General features: G+C 35.5%; 2 protein-coding genes across 2 annotated transcripts in view; one reads left to right on the plus strand and one right to left on the minus strand.

Moving 5' to 3' along the window:
- Positions 1-25793, plus strand: part of LOC127864073 (protein OS-9-like) — a 59338-nt gene that overhangs the window by 16140 nt on the left and 17405 nt on the right. The window contains exons 5-9 of the mRNA XM_052403757.1: positions 17575-17676; positions 20323-20524; positions 21699-21836; positions 23909-24043; positions 24895-24972. Of these exons, the coding sequence (XP_052259717.1) occupies positions 17575-17676; positions 20323-20524; positions 21699-21836; positions 23909-24043; positions 24895-24972 (655 nt within the window). The remainder of the gene's footprint in view (positions 1-17574; positions 17677-20322; positions 20525-21698; positions 21837-23908; positions 24044-24894; positions 24973-25793) is intronic.
- LOC127864074 (uncharacterized) lies at positions 8926-11850 on the minus strand. Its single transcript, XM_052403758.1, has 3 exons — positions 11733-11850; positions 9792-11556; positions 8926-9306 (listed from the first exon to the last, which is right to left on the minus strand). The coding sequence occupies exons 2-3, from the start codon at positions 11511-11513 to the stop codon at positions 9025-9027; spliced, it is 2004 nt and encodes a 667-aa protein (XP_052259718.1). The 5' UTR covers positions 11514-11556; positions 11733-11850; the 3' UTR covers positions 8926-9024.

Genomic DNA, 25793 nt, shown 5'->3' on the forward strand with positions numbered 1-25793 from the left:
TTTCCATATGCCCACCCCTTCTTGCATTCCCATAATAATCAGGCCTGTATGCAGGCATTGGGCCCAGGGGCCCAGGCCCCTCCAGCTGGTTTTCAAGTTAGATTGTTTTTAGCTCACCTGAGCACAACGTGCTCATGGTGAGCTTTTGTGATCGCCTTTTGTCCGTCGTCCGTTGTGCGTTGTGTGTTGTCCGTTGTGCAACGTCAACATTTGCCTTGTTCACGCTCTAGAGGCCACATTTATTGTCCAATCTTCATGAAATTTGGTCAGAAGATTGGTCTCAATAATATCTTGAATGAGTTCGAAAATGGTTACGTTTGCTTGAAAAACATGGCTGCCAAGGGGCTGGGCATTTTTTCTTATATGGATACAGCAAATCTTGTTAACACTCTAGAGGCCACATTTATTGTCCGATCCTCATTAAACTTGGTCAGAAGATTCATCCCAATGATGTCTTGGACAAGTTTTTCCTTATATGGCTATAGTAAAACCTTGTTAACACTCTAGAGGCCACATTTATTTTCCGATCTTCATGTAACTTGCTCAGATGATTTGTCCCAATGATATCTTGGATGAGTTCAAAAATGGTAACCTTGGCTTGAAAAACATGGCTGCCAAGGGGCGGGGCATTTTTCCTTATATGGCTATATATGGCTATAGTAAAATCTTGTTAACTTTCTAGTTTGCTCAATCTTCATGAAATTTGGTCAGAACATTTGTTTCCTGTGTAGTAAAATTTAGTTTTATTATGTCAATATTATGTGACATTAACTGTATTATGTAATTTTTCATAACACAGAATTTTCATAGTTAACATAACTGTTTTAGTCATTAACACTTATGATAAACCTTTCAACTAATAGATAACTGAAAGAAAGACAACATGTACATGATTTTGCAGTATTTATGCAGTATATATCTCCCTTGTTTAACCTGGTTCAGTAATCTATTTTTCGGCGTAAGCTGTATTAAGCCAGCTTTTCACCTTTACCTGACCTTTGTAAGTGTCCAATAAAATTCAAATAAAATTTCCCGCGGCTAGGTACGAATGAATACACTTCATTTATTCCATTGGCTGATTTGAGTATACCATCAGATCATTGGAAACATATCCGCGTCTTGGTAACACTGTTTTACTGCATGAAACAATATTATCTCTAATGAAAAGGCTTAATAGATAGAACAATTTTACACTCAATTCTCTACATCAATACAGTTTGTGCGTGCATCTTTTATTTTCAGAGAATTACCAGCGCAAAAGCGTTTATACATAAAGGCTATATTCTCATATTTAGTACTTACTTCCATATTCCTGTCAACATGTTAACATGTAAACGTATAAAGAGCATTGGAAGCGAGGCCTCACTTTAATGTATTGCATTTCAACCCGCGAGGTATCGGGTCAATTCGCGGTTAGTGTGTGAATGTCAGAGTTTATATACAGGTCATCACCGGAGTTCACAGCCAGTAAAATAATCGTTATATAATAAAGACGCTATCCATGAACTAGGTGACCTGGAATGTTCTTAAGACCAGAAATATGTTAAATGAAGATATTCAGCAATATAATTATGGTATGTCAATAATAGATTCTAAATGTGTTTTCAACAATACAATGATAAATACTATTTTTGATTAATTAAACAATAATTATTCCACCATATTGACTTATGTATTAAGCATGAACGGATGATTCTCGATACTGTTAATAATCGAACCAAATAGCAATGCCCGACAAACCACTAAAACAGGTTTGTTCGAAGAACGCGCCTATAAATATGGATACTTCGGGTGTGGTGGATTGACTCATGTTTTAATTTCACTTCCATTCTTCTTTTGGTTTTCTGTTTTGTATCTATAGGTTTATGACCAGCAATATGTAATAATGTAAAATAAGCCGCGAAAACTCCGCGTAACATGCAGTACTGCGTGTGATGCAGCTAAGAGCTGCACAGAAAAAGACATTCGCTATCTTATCTCATTCATTGAACTATCAACGCCGTATATCTTTTTTAAAGATATTTCTTGTTAGTTCTGCTCTGGAATTTGGGAAGATATTGATCATTGATAAATGCACTGTTCTGAGGGAAAATTGACTACTCTGCCATTGATCTCTTCTAAACTGTATAAAATAAGCTGTTTTGGCTGATTTAAACACCTCTTGATGCTTTCTTGAAAAGTTAACAGCTCTTAAAAAAGATTGGAATTTTGAAATAATTAAACTCAAAATTATTTTTAACACCAGCATCAAGACATTTTGGCATAATTTTCTAAATTATTCTTATTATCTAGATTATTTCTATTTGGCATTTTCTAAATTAGAAAGACTCTATTCTATTTCAATAACTTTAGTAAATTTTTCTTATTTTTACATTTGATTCACTGAAGTTTCCTAATCTCGATAAATATTGTTCCTTTAGATTAAATTAGACCCATTTTGTAAACTAGATTTTTGAAGCACTTTCTAGACTAACAGTAACTTATATTTATATCAGTTTTTTTGACAGATTTTGAACTTCTTTTTACATTCATTAAGGTATTTGCTGTATGTTGTTCATTTTTGTAACGATACTTAGATTCTTTAGACTTGGCTTGTACCTGTCCTTAATTTTCTGTCATTGTTCTTTATTTTCAAAGTACTTGGAATAAAAATTAGTTATTTTTGTTAAAACTGCCTTGGTTTTCACTTATAAATAAATTCTTTGAGTGTATTTAGGCGTTCCTGACTGAACGCCTTTAGTTAATTGAATTATAACCAGTCAGTATAGTCATCCTGTCCGGAAATAAGAGTTCATCAAATAAATATTTTGGCATTACATAAGTACTAGCAAAGTTACATAACTTGTAACTTTTTGACTGGTTCATTTGCGTTAGCGAAGGAGACCGCACTACTTCACCTGGATAGGACAGTTGAGTTCGATAATGGTTTGGATCGGTAAAAAAACATGGCCGCCAGGGGGGGGGTGTCTTTTTCCTTATATTTATATAGTAAAAAAGCTTGTGAACACTCTAGAAATCACATGTTTTGCCTAATCATCATGAAATTTTTGTCAAAACATTAGTTATGTGGATGTCTTAGACGAGTTTGAAAATGGTCATGATCAGTGAAAAATATGGCCGCCAGGGAGTGGGGCAGTTTTCTTTATATGTATATAGTGACAACATGTGAACAGTCTAGAAGACACATTTTTTTCCCAATCTTCATTAAATTTGGACATATCTTGGAAGAGTTAAAAAATGGTTCAGGTCTGTTAAAAAACATGGCCGCCAAGGGGCAATTTGTTGTTCATTCTTCATGATACTTGGTTAGAACATTTGTTCCATTGATATCTTGGGCTGCAAAGAACAGGTCATTTCTTTTTATCTCAGGTGAGGGACTTTGGGCCTTTCAAGCCCTCTTGTTTAAGAATGGGCCTTCTGCTATGTTTATCTCTTGAAAAGACCTACAGTTCACTTTCCCTCAATACAAAAGAAATGTGTTTTATTGTCCCTGATAAACAAGGGGATTAGTGCTATTTTACTTGCCAGTGGAGGTAAGCCCCTAGGCTATGTTTTCTTAACGCCTTGTACACACATCCCAAATCAGTCAATTACCCCTTGTGATCCTGAATGCATCATCTATCGATGGTTGATGTAACACGTCTTTTGATTGGCCAAGGAAAGAGAAGCAGCAAATGGAAGCAAATGATACAGGAGGTCATAGGTCTGACAACTACAGACGCTAATAATTTGTGAAAAACAAATAATGTTGGAAGCAATTAGAGAGATGATATGGATAATTGTCATTAATTTGAACCGGCAAGTGTCTTTGTCTAAGTCCAAGGCCTATAACTTCGCTAAAAAAACAAATGACCGGAAGGAAAGTCATACTTCATCCAAAAAAGTCATGTAGGTAGACTCACACACCAAATATCAGGTCAATATCTTTAAGTGTTTTTAAAAAAGTCCAGAAAATGAAATGCCACCGGGGCATAATAATCAGCTCTATATCGGAAAGAGTTGCGAAAAAAAACACCTCAGTCCAAGGCCCATACCTTGGTCAGATATTGCTGGGCAGGAACAAATTTCACACTTTATCTGTTGGTCATGCAGGTAGATACCAAAAATCCGCTCAATATCTGAAATAGTTCCGTAAAAAAACTACAGAAAACAGTTCTTATAGAAAAAAGTTCAAGGTCCAATCTAATGTCCCAGATGTAGATGATTTTGATGGTTTATCTGTGTTGATGATGGTGAAAGTTAAACTGTGTAGTAGATGATAAACATTTTATTAGGAATTTACTTTGAAACTTAAGAGGAGGTTTGAATTCAAGGAGAAAATAGTATTATGGTTTAATATATGTGAGTTATACTTTATGATACATTTCTTAAGAAAGGTTTTGATTTTGAAAGTTTACTTTCCTTTTTCATCAAACATCATACATTTCTGAAATTTAATGCTTTAAACATTGGTGTGAATTTCGCAGCAATGTTTAAAGCTTTAGACTTCATAAAGGTGCTGATTTACTTGATATATTCCATAAATTTATATTACATTGTGAGTTTTTTAAGCATTAAAATTCACCTTGAAAAATGACAAATTAAAAAAAATAGGTAGGGTAGACCTCTCCTGCACCCTCCTCGGTTGTGCTCCCCCAGTCAAACATTCCTGCATACGGCCCTTTAATACGGACATTTATTTCATATGGGAGTATTATAATTATTATGCTCCCCTTCAAAGAAGAGGGTGTATATTGTTTTGCACATGTCTGTCGGTTGGTCGGTCTGTCGTTCTGTCCACCAGATGGTTTCCGGATGATAACTCAAGAACGCTTAGGCCTAGGATCATGAAACTTCATAGGTACATTGATCATGACTGTCAGATAACCCCTATTGATTTTCAGGTCACTAGGTCAAAGGTCAAGGTCACAGTGACTCGAAATAGTAAAATGGTTTTTGGATGATAACTCAAGAATGCTTAGGCCTAGGATCATGAAACTTCATAGGTACATTGATCATGACTGGCAGATGACCCCTATTGATTTTCAGGTCACTAGGTCAAAGGTCAAAGTCACAGTGACTCCAAATAGTAAAATGGTTTCCAGATGCTAACTCAAGAATAATTAGGCCTAGGATCATGAAACGTCATAGGTACATTGATCATGACTGGCAGATGACCCCTATTTATTTTTAGGTCACTAGGTCAAAGGTCAAGGTCACAGTGACAAAAAACATATTCACACAATGGCTGCCACTACAACTGACAACCCATATGGGGGGCATGCATGTTTTACAAACAGCCCTTGTTGTGATTCAAGTCAGACATCTTCAAAACATAACTGTTAATTTATATGAATACAAAATTTAAATGTACAAAGATAATATCATGAAGAAATAAATCGTGGGCTTAGCGCAAAACGGTTGTAACTCACATTTTTACCAAAAATCATATTTTTTCATTTTTCAAGTTGTTTTTTTACTTTACACATCCTAAATAGATATTGAGATTATATTCTGAAAATGTACCCATGAATACATGTATTTGGCTTATGGTTGTATTTAATTTTGGATAATTTTTGTTATGCAAAACAGTTGTATCTCAAGTTACAACCTTTGAGCACAAAAAATTACAAAGTGTACACTGTTGGAAGGGAAGTAACTCATCTTTACATCTTTAGTTTATGACATCATAATTATGACATCACTGTTTGATTTGCTTGCCATGTGGGACTTGACATTGTAAAGGTTGTTCTAATTTTTTTTTATTTCCAAGAACATACATAATTACCTTTACATCTTTCTTAAATCATTTAATATTTGTATTGTAATTATTATAATTCAACAGAGTTAAAGTCAAAACAAGTTTATCTTATCAGCTTATTTTAATTTAAAAAATAATTAACTTTAATCCTCTTTCTGAATTCAAATACAAACTATTCAAATAAAAGCCCACGAAATATGAGTTGAGCTTTTAATCTGTGTCTTTAAGTGTTTTAAAACTATTATAGCTCTGCAATATTTATCAGACCTTAGTGAACTATGTTAGAATATGATAGGAACTTTTTATGCCCCCGGTAGAATGGCATATAGCAGTTGAACTGTCCGTCAGTCAGTATGTCAGTATGTGTGGCAGTCTGTCCGTCCGTCGAAAAAAAACTTTAACGTTGGCCATAACTTTTTCATTATTGAAGATAGAAACTTGATATTCGGCATGCATGTGCATCTCACGGACCTGCACATTTTGAGTGGTGAAAGGTGAAGGTCAAGGTCATCCTTCAAGGTCAAATGTAAAATATATAGTGTCTGTCCGTCCGTCCAAAAACTTTAACATTGGCCATAACTTTTTCACTATTGAAGATAGCAACTTGATAATTGGCATGCATGTGCATCTCACGGAGCTTAACATTTTTAGTGGTGAAAGGTGAAGGTCAAGGTCATCCTTCAAGGTCAAATGTCAAATATATGGCGTCTGTCCGTCAGAAAACTTTAACATTGGCCATTACTTTTTCAATATTGAAGATAGCAACTTGATATTTGGCATGCATGTGTATCTCGTTAAAGTCACTATAACGCTAAAAATCAACAAAAATTTCATTAAGTATTTAGTAAAATAAAGTTAACACCTTAACAATCAGTGTTCCTTATAGCAATAGCCAAAATTTCAACGCTAGATGTAGAATGATTACTTAGATTTTTGTAGATACAAAATGCTCGTTTTTATTTATTTGTGGCCACAATTAATTCCGGGTGTGTAGAAATACCGAAATCCCCGTAATTACCGAAATCCCCAGAAATTCCCCGAAATCCCCAATAATATTTATTATTTATCAAAATACTGCGGATATTAAGATAGAATATTGCAAAAAACAATCTATTCACTGATGATAAATTGTTTTTATCCATGTTTGGTAGTGAAAAACTAAAATATATACATAATTAATAGGATTCCGAGTATGAATCCATAGTGCATGTTTTCACAAGCACGATCAGGTACAGAAATCCCCGCTGTAAATATTGTTGTTAAGTTTTTGTTTTTACCTCTTCTTTCTAATATCAAAAAGCCACCCAGATGATTTTTTGACACTTGAAGAGCTTTACAGCGGGGATTTCTGTACCTGATCGTGATTGTGAAAACATGCACAATAGATTCATACTCGGAATCCTATTAATTATGTATATATTTTAGTTTTTCACTACCAAACATGGATAAAAACAATTTTTCATCAGTGAATAGATTGTATTTTGCAATATTCTATCTTTATATCCGCAGTATTTTGATAAATAATAAATATTATTGGGGATTTCGGGGGCTTTCGGTTATTACAGGGATTTCGGTATTTCTACACACCCGGAATTAAATGTGGCCACAAATAAATAAAAACTAGCATTTTGTATCTACAAAAATCTAAGTAATCATACCACATCTAGCGTTGAAATTTTGGCTATTGCTATAAGGAACACTGATTGTTAAGGTGTTAACTTTATTTTACGAAATACTTAACAAAATTTTCGTTGATTTTGAGCGTTATAGTGACTTTAAGATGCACATTTTGAGTGGTGGAAGTTCAAGGTCAAGGTCATCCTTCAAGGTCAAAGGTAAAAAATAAATAAAAAATAATGAGGCGTTCTCATGAAGCTACACATTGTGAGTGGTGGAAGTTCAAGGTCAAGGTCATCATTCAAGTTCAAGGTCATCCTTCAAGGTCAAAGGTCAAGTTATTTTGTTTCAAAGCGGCGTTCTTAATAAGCTGCACATTGTGAGTGGTAGAAGTTCAAGGTCAAGGTCATCCTTCAAGGTCAAGGTCATCCTTCAAGGTCAAGGTCATCCTTAAAGGTCAAAGGTAACAAAATATTAAAAAAATTCAAAGCGGCGTTCTTATGAAGCTGCACATTGTGAGTGGTAGAAGTTCAAGGTCAAGGTCATCCTTCAAGGTCAAGGTCATCCTTCAAGGTCAAAGGTAAAAGAAATAATAAAAAATTCAAAGCGGTGTTCTCATGAAGCTGCACATTGTGAGTGGTGGAAGTTCAAGGTCAAGGTCATCCTTCAAGGTCAAAGGTAATTTTTTTTTAAATAAACACAATGTTAATACTGAATGGTTGCTCAGTTATTTTTAGCTCGGCTGTTTTCGGAGCAAACCCGACGGAGGTATTGTCATAGCCAGCTTGTCGTCTACGGTCCAGCGTCTGCAGTCCGCGGCGTGCTAAAACCTTGACATTTATCTTTAAAATAAAAGTGCTTCCACATACAACTTTGAAACTTTATATGTAGATGCACCTTGATGAGCTGTACACGCCACACCCATTTTTGGGTCACTAGGTCAAAGGTCAAGGTCACTGTGACCTCTAATTTGTTTTTAAAAATCTGACAATCTTTCATTTATTCAAAACTGCACCCGCAGCCGAGTGTTGGCACCCATTATGTGGTGCTCTTGTTATATTAAAACTGGTCCACTATGCAATAGTAAAAATATATGAGTCATGCTCTGTGAAAAGGGGGTATAATGCATCTGCATAAATTTTCTTTCCAGATTAGCCTGTGCAGTTCCCTCAGGCTAATCAGGGACAACACCTTGCGCCTAAACTTGATATTTGCTTAGAAGAGACTTTCTGTAAACAGAAAATATCATAGAAGCTGAAAGTGTTTTCCCTTCTCAGCCTGTGCAGACTGCACAGGCTAATCTTGGACAACACTCTACACACTTGCATTTAACCCCCTTTTCACAGAGCGTGGCTCATATATTGCTTTGCAAGTCCCAGATTACATGTACCACATTATGTTATGTTCATGATATTAGAATATATCATTACTATAATTAAAGTTGTTATCAGTTTCTTTTTTTTTCATCTTACAAGTATGATTTGTTAGAAAGAAAGAAAATCTAGTCTAATCATGTAACTCATGTTATACACACTTCTAAGTAGAAACAGAATATATTGATACATGTATAGAAATGGTTTGAATAACTGACCACACAATAAAAACCAAAATCAGCGTTGAGCATTCAATAAATAATACAGAATTACAAAGTCCAAAGTTCAAAGTTGTTAAAAGGTGGCTTCCATTAACTGCAACCCCCCTTGGATAGTGCTGTTATTTTGCAATTGATAGCAGATAATATGGCTTCGGACTTTATCTGACACATACAATAGGTTGCATTCATGGTCGAAGCACATGGCCACGGGATGACTGGAGGTTTTATTAAAGATGATCCTGTATTTACGCATGTCAGGCTTGATTGCCTCGATGAAAGATGTCAATGACCCTCCACAAACGTAGATGTTACCATAGCGATCTGACGTTATGCCCACAGGGAGTGACATCTCAACCTGAAATATAAAGCTTTATATAATGCAATTTATAGTGTTTATTTATTGAGCTACAGCGAATGTTCAAAGCTTTCATGTATTGGGTTGGATGAACTTATGTTGGGCCAAGCAGGCAGTTACAGAGATGTGATTTCTCCTCTTTTCAGCTTATTTCCTCCATTTGAGAATCGATATTCCTTCACAAATAGTTATAACTTCTTAACTTTAATGAATCTGCTCAAATTAAAGACTCTTCATGAACCCCAGTAACCATGGTTTATTTTGTTCCCCTGTTTCCAAAATCACAACCATTATGTTGCCTTTTGAGGTTGTTGTGGCATAGTGGGTATGGTGACCGTTGGGTCATACCTTTGATCTCCACTGTTGCAGAGTTGTTTAGGTTACCCCTAAAGATACCAATGAAACGGACTCAGAGCGTTTCAATAAACAATAGGCTTTTGCTGCAATCAAGCTTTAGTTACATAAATAGGTCCAAACTATGTTACCTTGTGCCTGTAGGCAAATGTTCCATCATGTTTCAGCAGTATGACCTCATTCTCCAGCCTGTTGGTTACATACACCCCGTTTCCATTGACCAGGATGCTGCAGTCCTTATGACCAGTGCTAAAGGTGCGCAACACTTCAGGTTCATTGCCCATGTTCTTCAAGTCCAACGCCTTCACGAACCATTGGTGATTGTCCGTCAGATTCTGACGCCGCTTCCGCTCTATCATGTAAAGTTTCTTGTCATAATGCGCCAGGGAGAAGAACTCGCCCTCAATGGGGAGCGTTTGTTCTTTTCTGAGTCTGTTTTGCAACCGGCCACAGTGGTACAGCTGTATACGAGAAAGTTTGGGCAGCGATGCAGCTATGCAGTTGCTGTACACTGCTGCAAGTGCGCAGTGTTTGACGTTGATGACGAGTCTGTCTAAGGGGTTAAAAGCATCGTCAAACATTTTCAAGCATCTGTTGTGCTTGTCAAACAGAATAAATCTCTTGTCAGGTAGCATTGTCATGCTTTTGATGTAACTCTTTCTGTTGTCCCCTTCAATTCCTGCCTCATATTTTCCAAGTTTTGTTTTTGTAAGCTGTTGGAACGGTTTAGCCTTATTCAGTTTGTATAGTTCTTGCTTCAGCAATAAACTGTTAACTTTTGTTTCCTCTGACTTGTCTTCAGACAATTTTCGGAAGTAGTTTATGGAGGTCTTTGGTGAATCCGATGTCATTGTTGTTGAATCATTGGTGGTGTAACCCAAACTGGACGTATGGTGTTTTAAACCCTTACTTCCCTTTCCTTTACCTTCTATTTGGGCTTCATCCTCTTGGCCTTCCTCATTTGTAACCACTATTTTAATTTCAGCATTGATATGACTTGGGCCTGGTTTTTCTAGAAGTGCATTGAGGTCAACATTATAGAGATTTTTCTTCCTGCTTCTTTTCTTACTTCCCTTTGAGGACTCTTGTGACATGCTTTCAGAGGTTGAGCTTTCTGAAAGTTTCTGGTATCTAGATTCTGTCTTGTCATGTGGTACATTTGTAAAGCTCTTTGGTTCATCAACAGTAAATACATTTGCTTTCATTTCCTGAAGGTACACATTTGTTTTAACATTTGTATTTTCAGCTTCCTTGCAAATACCTTTTGGAATGATCCTTTCTGTATCAGGTTGAAGTTCATCATAATCTATTGAATCATCCTTTTTACCTTCCAGTTCATTCAATTGATTCTGCCCAGATTTCATCAGAACCTGCTTGTCACGCTTGGTATGGCTAGGCATGTCATCTGATTTTTCAATTTCACTTGTCCTAGATAACAGGTTTACTTTTGCCTCAGGAATAATTTCTTCACTGTCACATGTCCCAGCTAGAAGCTTAGCTTTGTCCTCTGTTTGTTCACTTTCACCAGTCCTAGCTAATAGCGTAGCTCTGTCCTCACGAAGTTCCTTTAGTGTAACCTCTTGATCTATGCATGTGATCAGTTTATTGTAGTCCTTCTCCACTTGCCTCCTCTTGGAACCTTTTGCAGCCAGCAGTTTTCTCTCTTGCCTCTCTCTCCTTAGTTCTGTAATCAGTGGATGGTTCACATTCAGTGCTAGAATGTCATTAAAGAACGGGTGTGTTCTGTGGCCTAGTCTATTGTTGTCTGTGTCCAGTTCTTCCAGGTGCTCTAAACTGTTGCCAATGTCATCTATATATGCAATATCTTCTAAATCCACCAGCACACTTGCCATTAGTGTTTGGTTGTTGATCTACAGATAACTATAGTTGGTCATCCTGAAATGATTCCATGATAGGTTATTAAAAGTTCGTGTAAACATTATCCTTTTCATTAATTTAACCCTGTATGACTTTATTTAAATTGCATTCTGATTATGTTTTAGTATTGTTTTAAGATTTTGTTAAGAAAGATAAATATGTAAATTGGCATATTCAATAACATTAGTGTTTACCATATTGTTTTAAGTCTATATACTGCAGTTTATGAGTATTCTCTGGTGTTCAATTTGTGAATCTTCCAATAGTACATGCTCATTTAGACAGAGCATTGTGTAGAAACCATATTGTGAGTGTGTTTGAACAATCTGCCCTTGGATTGATACTAAAAATAATTGTGTAAACTTCAGTTAACCAGCATTAAGCATCAGCTTGTTAAAAAAAAGAATCAATTGAGTCGTGTTCAGGGAAAACTGGGCATAATGCATGTGTGTAAAGTGTCGTCCCAGATTAGCCTGTGCAGTCTGCACAGGCTAATCAGGGAAGACACTTTTTGCTTTTATGGTATTTTCAGTTTCAAGGAAGTCCCTCCTTAAAGAAAATCAAGTTAAGGCAGAAAGTGTCGTCCCTGATTAGCCTGTGCGGATTGCACATATTGATAATTGTAATATATTGATAAAATATGTTACAATAACATAAAATGGGCAAGAAAAATTATACATTAAAGCCGAATTTCATAAAATGCAGCAAATACAAATTATATAGCGCCCCGAGCCGATTGTGAAGTACATATTTTCCTACAATAACTGAAGCATTCGTCTTTGTATTAGGATCGGAGTTCGTGTTCGTGTGTCGTATGAAACGATATCGTTGCAGGAATTCAAATAAACCGTTAAACTAAGTTTAGATGCACATCGTACATGTATGGTATACATGCTTGCGAATTCGGCTGTACAGCCGTTTTCAATTTCAGAATTAAATATCTGGCTTATTTCGCATTTTTCGACACATGTTATTCTTAACTTTTATTTTAATATATATTGAAATATATATATAATAAGTTTTTTACACATTTATTACACATTTTATATAAATTCATAAATATTTGACAAAATCGTTTATACCTGCTCTAAGCCCAGTTTTCTCAGAACACGACTCAATTAATTGGGTTTAAAATTGTGTGTTTTATATCACAGTATCACCTCATTCTGTTTAAAGTCGTTGTGAGATAATGTAAAAAAAACTAATTGCAGACAGTCACAATTCTGTTGATGGGGGTATTGATTCCAAAGTGTGAAAGTCATTACTATTCTTGCATGTTTAAATTTAAGAACTGTTGTGCAAAGGTGTTCATTAAACAGGTTATGAATACATATGTGATTAAACGCTCATGAATATTTTTTTTATAAATAAAGACAAAGTTGTACAAGAAACATGTTTTGAGCTAGAAATAAAATAATGTAGTATATGAACCAGGTCATGTGAAAATGGACATTATGCAATATGCAGCCAGCATAACTATATTGTCGGGAAAAAAAGCATTGAAACCTTGCATGACTTTGTAGAGTATGGCATAGCTCCTGACCAGAATTTGCAATTGCACGAGCTGGTTTGGAGCTATGATTGCCGCATATGGCATAATACCAATTTTGCATGACGCAGGTGATATGTATCATACAGTTCATTCATGTATGCTGAAACATTTCTACGTGTCTTTCAAACCTGCAGCTGTTACCTGATTACATAAAAGCAATTTAAAACCAAAAAAGTGTGAGAGACTTTCAGCTTTTTTATACTTTTCAGCAATATTTAAAGTTGCGATGTTAATAATGTAAAGATGTACTTATATATAACAATAAACTCTAGAACTGTATCAGTACTGTTTTTTAAATAATTTCTTTACTGATAAAAATTTGTTTAATTGCACACACTATACAATTATTTTGCAAGGTAACACACAAATTTCCTTCATGTTATTTTATTATTTTATTTTATATTATATTCTGTAATCATATGGGAAACCACTTACATTTCAAGTAAAAAAGCATCCCTTGTTGCACATCATATTTCAAAATAAAAGACTGAATAACCTAATTGCCATGTAAACTATTTGAGAAAAACAAAACAACAACAAGCTTGCACTGTATTGTAAAAGGTTGTGACCTCTGATTGTTATCAAAATAATGACTAATTACATCCTTAATGCGTATTGCCTTTTTATTTATTAGACATGAGGGGTTTCATATTTACATCTAATGACTCTGATCTGCTACAACTAATGTCACTCACATGGAACAAGGCTTGTGAATAATCAATGAGCACCTGGTGACTTACAAATCATCTCTGTTACTATATTGGCAAATTTTAAATTCTCATTTCATAGATGATAACATCATCACTGTTACTATATTGGTAAATTTTTGTAGATAGTTCCTCATTTCATGGATGATGCCTCAAAAATAAAGTACACAACAATTAGTCACACTTTTTTTCTATGAAAGATTTATCACCCAGACACATCTCTTTGGATATGCCGAGCAAAAAAATAAACTTGTAAAAGAGTACTTTTGAAGTATTGTTTTGATAATCTGATGTTTCTGTTTTAACTTGCCCACAACATACTCATGGTGAGCTTTTGTAATCACCTTTTGCTGGTCAGTTGTCATCCATGGTGTGTCTTTAACATTTATCTTGAGGATACTCAAGAGTTCACATTTATCGCCCAATCTGTATGAAACTTTTTCAAACATTCTCTGAATTATATATTTTCTGAGTTTGAAACTGGGTCCTATGCAGTTAAAAACGAGGACTTTAGGTCAACTAAAAGAAAAAGCTTTTGAACAATCTTGATGTCTCAATTTTCATCCAATCATCATGAACGTGCTTGACAGCATGGCTGGGTTTGAAAATGTTTGTTTTTTCCATTGAAAAACATCATGCCACCAAGGGGCAGGGAAGTTGTTTCTTTATATTAAAAGTGAAACCGTATGAACCACATTTACTTTAAAACCTTTATAAAACTTGGTAAGAAGGTTTGTTCCAATTACATTTCAAATGAGTTCAAAACTGGTTCCTTTAGGGGTCAAAAACTAGGTTTTGTATGTCAAATTATAGAAAAAGCTTGTGAGCACTCTATATAGGCTACATTTAACTTCCTAATCTTCATGAAACTTGGTTCCAACTTTTGCGTCAAATATATCTTGACCGAATTTGTGACTGGATGACATGTTGTCAAAAACTATTTCACTTGGTGGAATTGAGGAAAAAGCTTATGGTCTGATGATTTCTCCACTGAGTGTGATATGATTCCTGTCCATTAAAAAACATATAGTACCATGATGTGGGTCAGATTTTCTCTCTTTTGCTACACATTTGTAACCCACTCATAATTAAACTTGCTGAGAAAAGTAAAAATTTTGATATTCGGACTGAGTACAAAAATGATTGAGGTTTGTTCAAATCATGGCTGTCTGGTATTGGTTTTATTGTGAAACCTTAAGAACACTACCTGTTCGAAACAGTTTAGTTCCTTGTGATCTCAGATGAGCCCATTTGGGCATATGACCCTCTTGTTATGACTTTATAATTTGAAAAAAAAAAAAAAAAAAAAAATTACACTGTACAGAAAAAAAATCAACAATACAACAAACTATATACTATTGCATATAATAATATGCACATTTCACACTTATCTTCACAAAGACTCATATGGAAAAAAAATATAATTAAAAAAACTGTTATTCTTTTTTGTAAATATGGTAAAAATAGCATTTAGAAAACTGGATAAATAAATATATAAAGCTACATACCTGTGTTATGCAAATGAATGCCACTTTTGATCCTGATATAATTGTGTGTAAACTAAATGATTGTAAATGAAATGATTAAAGTGTTATCCAGAACTTCACTACTGTTGTAGTATGTCAATAAGTTAACATTGAAATCCAAAAGTTCTGTGGTAACTCTTGCATGGCTCACTGTGGCTCACCACATGCCTATGTTGGTACCCGAGGGATCAAGTGCGACATTTAAAGGATAAAATGAAGCCTTCATTATTTATAAGGCCTCTCTTTGCCTTACTATAGTCGAATTTCTTGTTTTACGGCCGCACTCAATTACGCTATTGTATATATTCAGTAATTTTAAATTTCAGTCGGCTGTATCTATCCATGTAGTTGATAAACTCCTGTCAAAGATCAATACTAGAGTGACACGTAGCTATTAAAATTGCCATTACCTATGCAATTTTTATTTGCTCTGGAAATTTGAAGCAGAATGGATAGCTTGACTTATTGTTGAATCAAAAAGGCCCTTTGTTTTAATTTTACATTATGCAATCATAACTAACAGCAGATAGATCTACATTAAGAAACAAAAACAAAACAAAATAATAAACAATGACGATGACCTGGATTCTTTACAAATTTGTTGGATATTATGTACAGTATGCCTGTTCAAGTTCGTGTACATTTGTATTATAAACAATACTTTGAGCATGAATTAGTGAAAATCTGTATAGAATAGTTCAAATTATGAGATTTAGGGCCTTATAGGGATATTGGGGGAATGAGCAAAAAAAATCTTCAAGCATCAATTAGCTTTAGATTCATAAGACTCCTAATGTCATGGAATGCTGTGTTGTAAGTGAATCTGTTTTAAATTGCTTTGTTCTAATAAGCAATTAAGTGTGTATGTTTTTGTTTTTTTGCTGTTTTCAACAGTTTTTCAGTCATATTTTAACGGTCAGTTTATCAATTCACACTCTTGGGATTAATGCACACAATTATGTGGGTAATTTAGGTGGGAGGGGGGGGAATTGGTCGTGGAAATAGGGATCAATCACCGCAGATTAGTTATAAATGATGTAGGGCCAATGATTGATTGAAGATCCTCAGATTTGTAGTCCAGCGCTGTACTAACTGAGCTAGCCACCGGCTGTAGACAATCATGAGATGTCACCTATTTTACGTATGTTAAATATAAATTCTACCATATATAAAATTGTGGCTTTTTTATAGACAAAGAAGAAAAATAATTGTGCATTATTCTGCAACAAACTATGGGCAGAGCATTATGGTGAAAGTGGTTCTAAAAACTCCAAGCAATTCTTCAGTAATATCCACATGCTTGAATGTTAATTCCATGCTTGAATGTTAATTTCAATTAAATGGCGTATTTATGTCATTTAAATGGTTGTGTGAACGATTTTGTTGAAAAGGGTATAGCTTAAAATAGTTACAATCTCGCGCAGAGAAATTATATACATTTGTGGTAGAATGGAAATAAGTTACTGATGAGTCTTAGTTATTGAGTAATAATTTACAGTTTGTCATTGTGATACTTGTTATCAAACTACTCGGACTATTGCCCATGCGGTTTAATCCTCATGCATCAGAAGTCCAAGACCTTGACACAATATAACCAACAGTTAGCAGTATTTTTTTGAAATAATCACTCACAAAGAAAAGATAAATATATAAATGAATATTTCTTTCAAACTTTGTGGATTCTACCCTGGTTTTCTGTCTTATTCACATACTGATATATATATATATATATATATATATATATATATATATATATATATATATATATATATATATATATATATATATATATATATATAAAAATATGTACTTATGAACTAACATTGTCCTTCAGATTTTTATGCCCTGAAGGAGGGCATATAGTGATCGGACCATCCGTCTGTCTGTCTTTCCGTCATACTTTGAATTTAGATTTCACATTTAGGTTTTCGAAAAATGCTCATAACTTCTATGTCGCTTCAGATTGGAACTTGATGTTTGGCATGCATGTGTATCTCATGGAGCTGCACATTTTGAGTGATGAAAGGTCAAGGTCATCCTTCAAGGTCAAAGGTCAAATATATGGCTTCAAAGCGGCGCAGAAGGGGGCATTGTGTTTCTGACAAACACATCTCTTGTTTTAATATGTGTAGGCAACACTTTGCTGTATGAAAAGGGACACAAAGATGTACGTTTGCAAAGATGTATGGTTTAAGTGTATAAAATATATCATATTCTTACTGTATAAATTCACATTATAATCTTTTTTCAGTCTGAGAGTAAAGCAAGTTCATTACAACGCTACCACACCCAGCAGTATGTCAATGGAACCAAGTGTGAACTGAACCAGAAACTTCGCAAGACTGAAGTGCGGGTGAGTAAGGGATCCATCCCACTACGAGTTCATCAATATTTTTTACTTTGGTTACATTAAGGGCAGGTTAATTTTAGAGACAAATTTTTTCGCTAGAATGGCTAAATTCTACAGGACTAGTTAAAACTAAATGCTGATGTCAGACAGTGATGCATTGACATTTGATTATCAAATCAATGTATGTACAAAATTAACCATGGTAAGCTTAAATCCATGAACAACTAGGTCCTGGAGCCTAATTGAAGAAGTTACACAAATAAAGTCCTGGTAACAGTTGCTAAATTCATTAAAATTATGTACTGTGTATTTAAATGACAATTTTGTAGAAACTAAAGCACAATTTTCCTACTATAGCAGTTAAGTAACAATAGCGTTATAAATCACATAATATTTATGACAAAAAAAAAGTGTAATATGGTATTAACTTTTTATGTCCCCAACTATAGTAGTGGGGGACATATTGTTTTTGCCCTGTCTGTCTGTTGGTCTGTTGGTCTGTCTGTCTGTTTGCGCCAACTTTAACATTTTGCAATAACTTTTGCTATATTGAAGATAGCAACTTCATTTTTGGCATGCATGTGTATCTCATGAAGCTGCACATTTTGAGTGGTGAAAGGTCAAGGTCAAGGTCATCCTTCAAGGTCAGATGTCAAATATATGTGGCCAAAATCGCTCATTTTATGAATACTTTTGCAATATTGAAGGTAGCAACTTCATATTTGGCATGCATGTGTATCTCATGGAGCTGCACATTTTGAGTGGTGAAAGGTCAAGGTCATCCTTCAAGGTCAGAGGTCAATTATATGTGGCCAAAATCGCTCATTTTATGAATACTTTTGCAATATTGAAGATAGCAACTTGATATTTGGCATGCATGTGCATCTCATGGAGCTGCTCATTTTGAGTGGTGAAAGGTCAAGGTCAAGGTCATCCTTCAAGGTCAGAGGTCAAATATATGTGGCCCAAATCGTTTTTTTATGAATACTTTTGAAATATTGAAGATAGCAACTTGATATTTGGCATGCATGTGTATCTCATGGAGCTGCACATTTTGAGTGGTGAAAGGTCAAGGTCAAGGTCATCCTTCACAAGGTCAAGGTCATCCTACAATGTCAAACATCATATAGGGGGACATTGTGTTTCCCAAACACATCTTGTCATTTTTGTTATGTTAAATATATATTTTTACTTGTGCAGCGATTTTCCTCCTTCTTTATAAAGTACCGGTAAACGGTACTTTCCCAATCGAGCGAAAATTCCCAAATTCCCAATCGGCATCTGAAAAAATCCCAATCAGCGTCCGAATTTTTTCTCAAAACGATCGATAATTTCGTAACAAAACCCAACTTTCGGCGAGCGAACAAAGAAAATCGTATAGTTGTGTGTAACCACGCGCTCGATTAATATCGGGTTTTATTATTCAGCGCGTTCAATCAATAGAGTCGTTACTGTATGCGGTTCTTTTGTCAGGCAGCCAGCGTACTGTTTGACGTCGGTTTGAAACCTTATCGTAGTTTGAAATGCCCTCCAGCACTGCCTCTGTGGAAAGGTTGTTCAGTCTAATGAACAATCTTTGCACGACCAATCGGAACCATCTATCACAGGACACATTGACAGCTCTAATGATGCTGTGCAGAGAGGGATGCCAGCAACTGAGTGATGATCAAACATCAAAGATTGTTGAAATTTTCAAAAAAATGAAAGCGAGATACATTGCTTTATAAGAGATTAAAACTACTAGTAATTGATTTTGTGTCTTCTATATAATATTTTGTTATTTATATCAACTTTATTACTTTAAGTAATGGTCATTAAGGCATGCCTGCAAATGATTATTTTAATGAGTATGTTCAATTAAGTTTGAACTGTATGATGTATTCAATAAGACCCAAACTTCACGACGCGATTTTCCCAATTTAAGGATTTCATGACTCGATTTTTCCCAATTTTGAGGTTTTCACGACTCAATTTTTCCCAAATGGACCGGTACGGGTACTTTTCCCAATTGGTCAAGGAAAATCGCTGTTGTGGCTCTGCTGCTTATTAAAAGATGTATTATATTACTGCTCATGAAGTGTTTGTATGATCTTGCACTGAAATAAACAATTATCCTATATTGCATAATTGATGGAGTCATAGCTTTTTTTCATTTCACGCATGATTGGATAAATAGATTTGTTATAATAATTGTGTTTGAAAATATTTACATAGAAAAAGAATAAAAGTTCAAGCATTGCTGGTTAAAATCAATAAGAGGAAATTTTTTTGTTAGTTTTTATAATTTTTGTTGAGAAACACCTTATTAGTAGCCTTACTGTAGAAGAAAACAAGTCACCTTTTATAAGGTCACTGTGGCACAGTGATTATGATGTGCGGCTAGCAACCAGGAGGTCAAAAGTTGGATCACCATTGTTGATTTTTTTTTTCGATCTCCCCTTTTAGACACTTGAACTTAAGTACTTGTTCTACCAAGGAAACTGACTCAAGAGCCTTTCAATAAGCCTTTGGCTTTTGATTTCCATCAAGCTAAAATAAATTGGTTTAAACTAAGAAAATGAGTCCTAGTAATCCATAGGAGCAGAAAATGCAAACAAGGCTTGTGGTCTGCTCTGCTGCTGACAATGGTCTTGTGTTCTGCTGCTGCAGTTTGTGTGTGAGGAAGGTACAGCGGACTACATACACAGGCTAGACGAGCCTGAGACGTGCTCCTACATCATGACCATCCACACCATGCTCATCTGCCACCACCCGTTCATGAAGCCCCCCACCCCCTCTCAGTCAGTGTCCATCACTTGCAACCCCCTGCTGTCTGAGACTCAGTACAGGGACTATCTGCAGCAACTTGAGGGTGGGTTGTGTGATATTTAAGTGGGTTTTCTTTCATTTGACTGATTCAAGTATAACCCTCTAACAGCTCTGTAGTGTGGTGGCGAATATTAGAACCTAATTCTGGGAAATCTAGGATATATGAATTTGTGTAAAGTGGTGTCCCAGATTAGCCTGTGCATTAGGTACTGGCTAATCAGGGACACTATATTTGCCTACACTGGATTTTTTGTTAAGGAGAGACTTCCTTTAGACCAAGCATTCTATTAATGTTGAAATTGTCGCCCCTTATCTGCCAGTGCAGACTGGATAGGTTAATCAAGGACGACACTTTACGCACATGCATATATATATACAGAGCTGAAACAGGGCAGGGGGGGGGGGGGGGGGGGGGTTGCGGGTATTCTGGAATCAGTTTGTTATTCAGGCCATCTATTCTGCTGGTGGATGTTTTGTGCTGGTCATATTTTAAATAAAAGATATGTATAAGAGGTATCAATATGAAACTAAATATGGGTAGTGCTCTGTGACAAGGGGATTGTATGTGTGAAAAGTGTTGTCCCAGATTAGTCGATGCAGTCTGCACAGGCTAATCAAGGAAGACACTTTCTGCCTAAATTGCAGTTTTGCTAAGAAGAAACTTTCTTTGAAAGAAAAATATCATCAAAGGGGAAAGTGTAGTCTGTCCGGACTAATTTGGTATGACACTTTATGTACATGCATTAAACCCCCTTTTCACAGAGCACAGCCCATATCTATTATGCACACATTGATGATTTGTGCAGTGCACAAGAGCCATAACTTTGCTTCCATAATTAGCCGTTTGTGTATTGACTATTCTTAAAACTGTAATGTTTTATAACAACTTAAAAGTTAAGTCTAGCATGGCATTTCACACCTATAAGTAATTCATTCTTCATTGAGAAAAAACAAAATTACAAAAGCACATGTTTTCCTGGTTCTTAGTCTCTTCATTATTCTATGTTTAAGAATTTGTTGTTGAATAAAGGCAACACACCTTAAATCATGTTCTTCAAGACAGTCTTTGGTTTTGTAATCTTATTTTTCAAAACAGTCTTTGTTTTTGTTATCTTGTTGTTCAAGAAGCCTTTGACTTTGTTATCTTATTTTTGAAGACAGTCTTTGTTTTTGTTGTCTTGTTTTGAAAATCAGTATCTTTGTTTTTTGTGATGCAGCTAAGGAGGCAGCTGAGAAGGCGGAGCGTGAAAAGGAGGCGGAGTTACAGAGACAGAAGGCGGAGGCGGAGCTAGACGAGAGGCGGAGACTGGCAGGGGAGAAGGCTAAATACTTTCGAGAAAACCAGATTGTGGATGGTATGGTTTAAAACTTTTCCCACTATGAAGCAAAGTGTGATATAGGCTTATGCAATCAGCATTAAACCAAAATAGCCTGAAAGGCACTTGCTGTCTGTTCAGGTTTTGTGCTGTCTGATGCTCATTGGTAGTTTAGGTTTGGAAATGAAGGTCTTAAATGTGGCACTTGCTGTCTGTTCAGGTTTTGTGCTGTTTGATGCTCATTGGAAGTTAAGGTTTGGAAATGAAGGTCTTAAATGTAATTTGATTTTCTTAGGGACTACAAGGTGGGTATCTGAGTGGTCCATGGTTGAGTACATTAATTTTGATTTTATGTTGTAAAAATTCTATACCAAGTCATCATTTAGTTTACAATTCAGCAGTTACATTTTATTTTCAATATACACATGCTAAATATGACCCATGTTTACAGGTCAAGATTTGATACTTTATTCTGGATATTGACATTAAATCTTACATAAACATTGTCCTAGAACACAGTCCCAGAAGGGCTGTTCCAATTACAAAACAGGGTGCAAAATATCCTGTAACATATGGCTTGAATTTTTAATAAGATTTTATGTGGGCACTACATTTGTACATGTGTATAATTTGATCTGTGCTGTTGACTTTTATGAATAGAATCTATTTAATAATTCACTTGATCAGGGCAACAATTTGTGGAAACAATTAAAAATGTATTGGCTTATGAAACACAAACAAAAGCAATTGGAAATCAATAGTGATATAAAGCTTTCCAGGTAGGGTGGCATATAGCAGTCACACTCTCCATCTTTTTGTCTGTCTGTCCAGCATTCTGTGTTCAGGAGTTTTTTTCCGCAAAGCTTTAATATATTGAGCTGATTTTTGGTATGTGCACCTACCTACATGACCTACAGATGAAGTGTAAAAATTGGTCTGGTCCGCTATTTATTGAGAAAGTATGGGCCTTTGACTGATCTAAATTTTTGCTTTAAGTAATAAGCTTTAAAGGGAGATAATTTTTTTATTTAACATTTGGCAAGTACAAATTCTTTTTAGACAAGGGTAGCAATATTTTTTTAAAGGGCTATAACCCAAGGTAAAGACTTCGATAAACAGAAAGTTAAAGACTTGGAAATTCGAGACAAAAGTGGATAGATAATTTTTCTCTATAATAACTGTTTTCCAGATGCTTTTTATGCAACACTTTCAGATTTTGAGCTGACTTTTGGAATGAGAGGTAACATATTTTTACACAACTCTTTTAGATATTGAGCTCATTTTTGGTCCGAGAGTCTACCTACATGAGTTGCAGACGAAATGTGAAATTTGTTCTGGTCCATTTACAAAGTAATGGGCATCGGATGTAGAATTGTTCACCATAATAACCGTTGTCTGGATTTTTTTTTTAACGCAATGCTTTCAGATATTGAGCTGATTTTTGGTATGTGGGTCTATCTTCATGCCCTACAGATGCAGTGTGCAATTTGTTCCCGTTGATTTTTGGCAAAGTTATGGGCCTTGGACTATTATCTGTATTCCAACAGTTTTCCAGTGTTTGTTTTACGCAAAGCTTTCAGATAATGAGCTGATTTTTGGTATGTGAGTCTAACTACATTACTTACAGATGAAGTTTAGTTATGAAATTTCCTATAGTCATTGAAATGGAAGGGTTGCAACAGATTGTCTCAATAGCAAATAGTTTGGAATGCACAGTAGAAGTTGCAGTTTCACCTGAAGTTTGGACTGATATAGTACCACCAATTGTCTCGTATGCAAATAAAAAATGGCCTTTACCTACGGTTTGGTGGTCTGATGTAGTAAGGGAGATAACTGATGAGATCTAGATATATGGCATCAGTGATTGTCTCTCTTTGCTTATACTCTAAAAGGCAGAGTAAAGTGAAATGTTCACATGATGTGGTGTCTCATGTTGAAAGGCAGATAATCGATGGGGTTTCACTGGGATATGTGTGGTTATTTCCCTTAAAGATAATTGGACAAGTTTAGTATATGTGGAGGGTTTGCCTGATGTGAAGTCTGATGAAGTAGGGGACATAAATGACAGGTTGCACCAATGTATATGATATCAGTGATTCTCTCCCTTGCAGGTACTCAAGATAGCACAGTAGAAGTGGAGGGTTCACCTGATGTGGAGACTGATGTAGCAGGGGAGATAAATAGTGGAGAGGAACCCGATTTAAGTGAACAGTGGAACAGCATTCTCAAGGCTTCAAGAGACACTGGTAATTACTGATAAGTATCTTGAGGATTATCGGAGGAAATTTGGTTAAAGTGTCATCCTAGATAAGCCTGTGTAGTCCACACAAACACTTTCCGCCTAAACTGGATTTTTGCTAAGAAGATACTTTCCTTAAACAGGAATTATCTTAAAAGTGGAAAGTGTCGTCCCTGATTAGACTGACTGCAGACTGCACAGGCTAATCTGGGGCAACACTTAACACACATGCATTAGACCCCCTTTTCACAAAGCACGACCCAATTTCAAATCATACATTAAATTTTAAAAAGACTTAATTGTAGGAAAACTACATCTATAGATACATTTTCCCAAGATCATGATTGAGACTGCATGTATAGTGACTAGGTTCATAAGGTCTCTAATGGGAGATAGTAAACATCTCCAAAGCTGACTTATGACATTCTAATATTTGAAAACATTTTGTTCTACCCTACCTAGGCACATACTAAAACTCTTGGCCAATTGTTACTTCTCTGGTCAAATTCTAGATTTGTTAAATCTACTGCATTGTGTATCAAGCTCTGTTGTTTTATATAAATATGAGCCTTGCTGTTAGAAAATAGGGCCTGTATGTGTGTGCATGAAGTGTCATCCCAGAATAGCCTGTGCAGTCCTCACAGGCTAATCAAAAACAACACCAGCCGTTTTATTGAATTCTTTGTTTTATTTAAAAGATGTCTTACATTAACAAAAGTACAGTTTATGCAGAAAGTGATATCCCTTATTAGTCTATACGGGCTGCACAGGCCATTTTTGGGCAACCCTTTACTGACATGCATTACACCCTGTTTTTCTAAGAGTGCGGCTAACATGTACTTTTCTGTATTGTGCCAGGTGATGATGCCATGCCAGAGTCCAATTCAGTGTTCAAGGTTATCACTTCCCCAGAGGAATTCAAAGAATTCTTCAAAGGTAATCAATGTTATGTATAAGAATACAAGTACATCAGGCATGTTGCTTGAAAACCTTGCATTAAGTGTTTAGCCAGATAGTCTGACTCAACATTGGCTAATCAGAGATGCAACTTTTAGCTTTAATGTTTAGTATTTTCTTAGCAAGTCTCCTTTAACCTGAAATGCTCTGAAATGTGAAAAGTGCCTTCACAGACTTAGCATAAAGCAAACTTGTGTTGACCAGGGGTGTCAATTATCCGGATTATTCCGGAAATCCGGATTTCAGCCGACCAGGGTCGATTTGGCCAGGGGGGGGATTCATTTGAAAGCGCGATCAATTGAGAATGAAATTAATATATTTGTTAAAGCTTCATGGTAAATTACTTTAACATTCATTGCACCATAACTGTTTGCTTGTTTGGATATGCCAAGATGAATTGAATATCAATAACAAAATAACAACAAACATTAATATTAGGAATCCAAGAAAAATTTCTGACAAGCTTTTATTTGATCAAAAATGCACCTGCAGCGGAGCGTGGCACCCATTATGCGGTGCTCTTGTTAGTTCTGGTGTAACCGAAGGGGACTCCTGGTCCATTTGTCTGTTGGTGTGTTTGTCTGTCAGTACAAATCTGGATTTAGCAGTGACTCAAAAAGCACTTAGCTTGATTTATCTTGGCTTGTGGATAGAGGGCCGTATGAAGACTATGAAGGTGTTTCAGTTTTGTCTGTTTGTCCAGAAAATATGGATTCTGCAATACTAGTAACTGAAAATAACTTAAAAACTAGTTGATTACATTCAGTATGTGGATAGAAGGCCATATGGGGAATTTGCAC

The sequence above is a fragment of the Dreissena polymorpha genome, unplaced genomic scaffold, assembly GCF_020536995.1.
Source record: "Dreissena polymorpha isolate Duluth1 unplaced genomic scaffold, UMN_Dpol_1.0 chrUn099, whole genome shotgun sequence".
Classification (NCBI taxonomy): domain Eukaryota; kingdom Metazoa; phylum Mollusca; class Bivalvia; order Myida; family Dreissenidae; genus Dreissena; species Dreissena polymorpha.

Excerpts from the sequence above, each read along its gene's own strand:
- LOC127864074 (XM_052403758.1), bottom strand. The coding sequence starts at position 11,513 with ATGGCAAGTGTGCTGGTGGATTTAGAAGATATTGCATATATAGATGAC. Across the intron at positions 9,307-9,791 it reads CATTTGCCTACAGGCACAAG|GTTGAGATGTCACTCCCTGT; the intron begins GTAACATAGTTT and ends TTTATATTTCAG.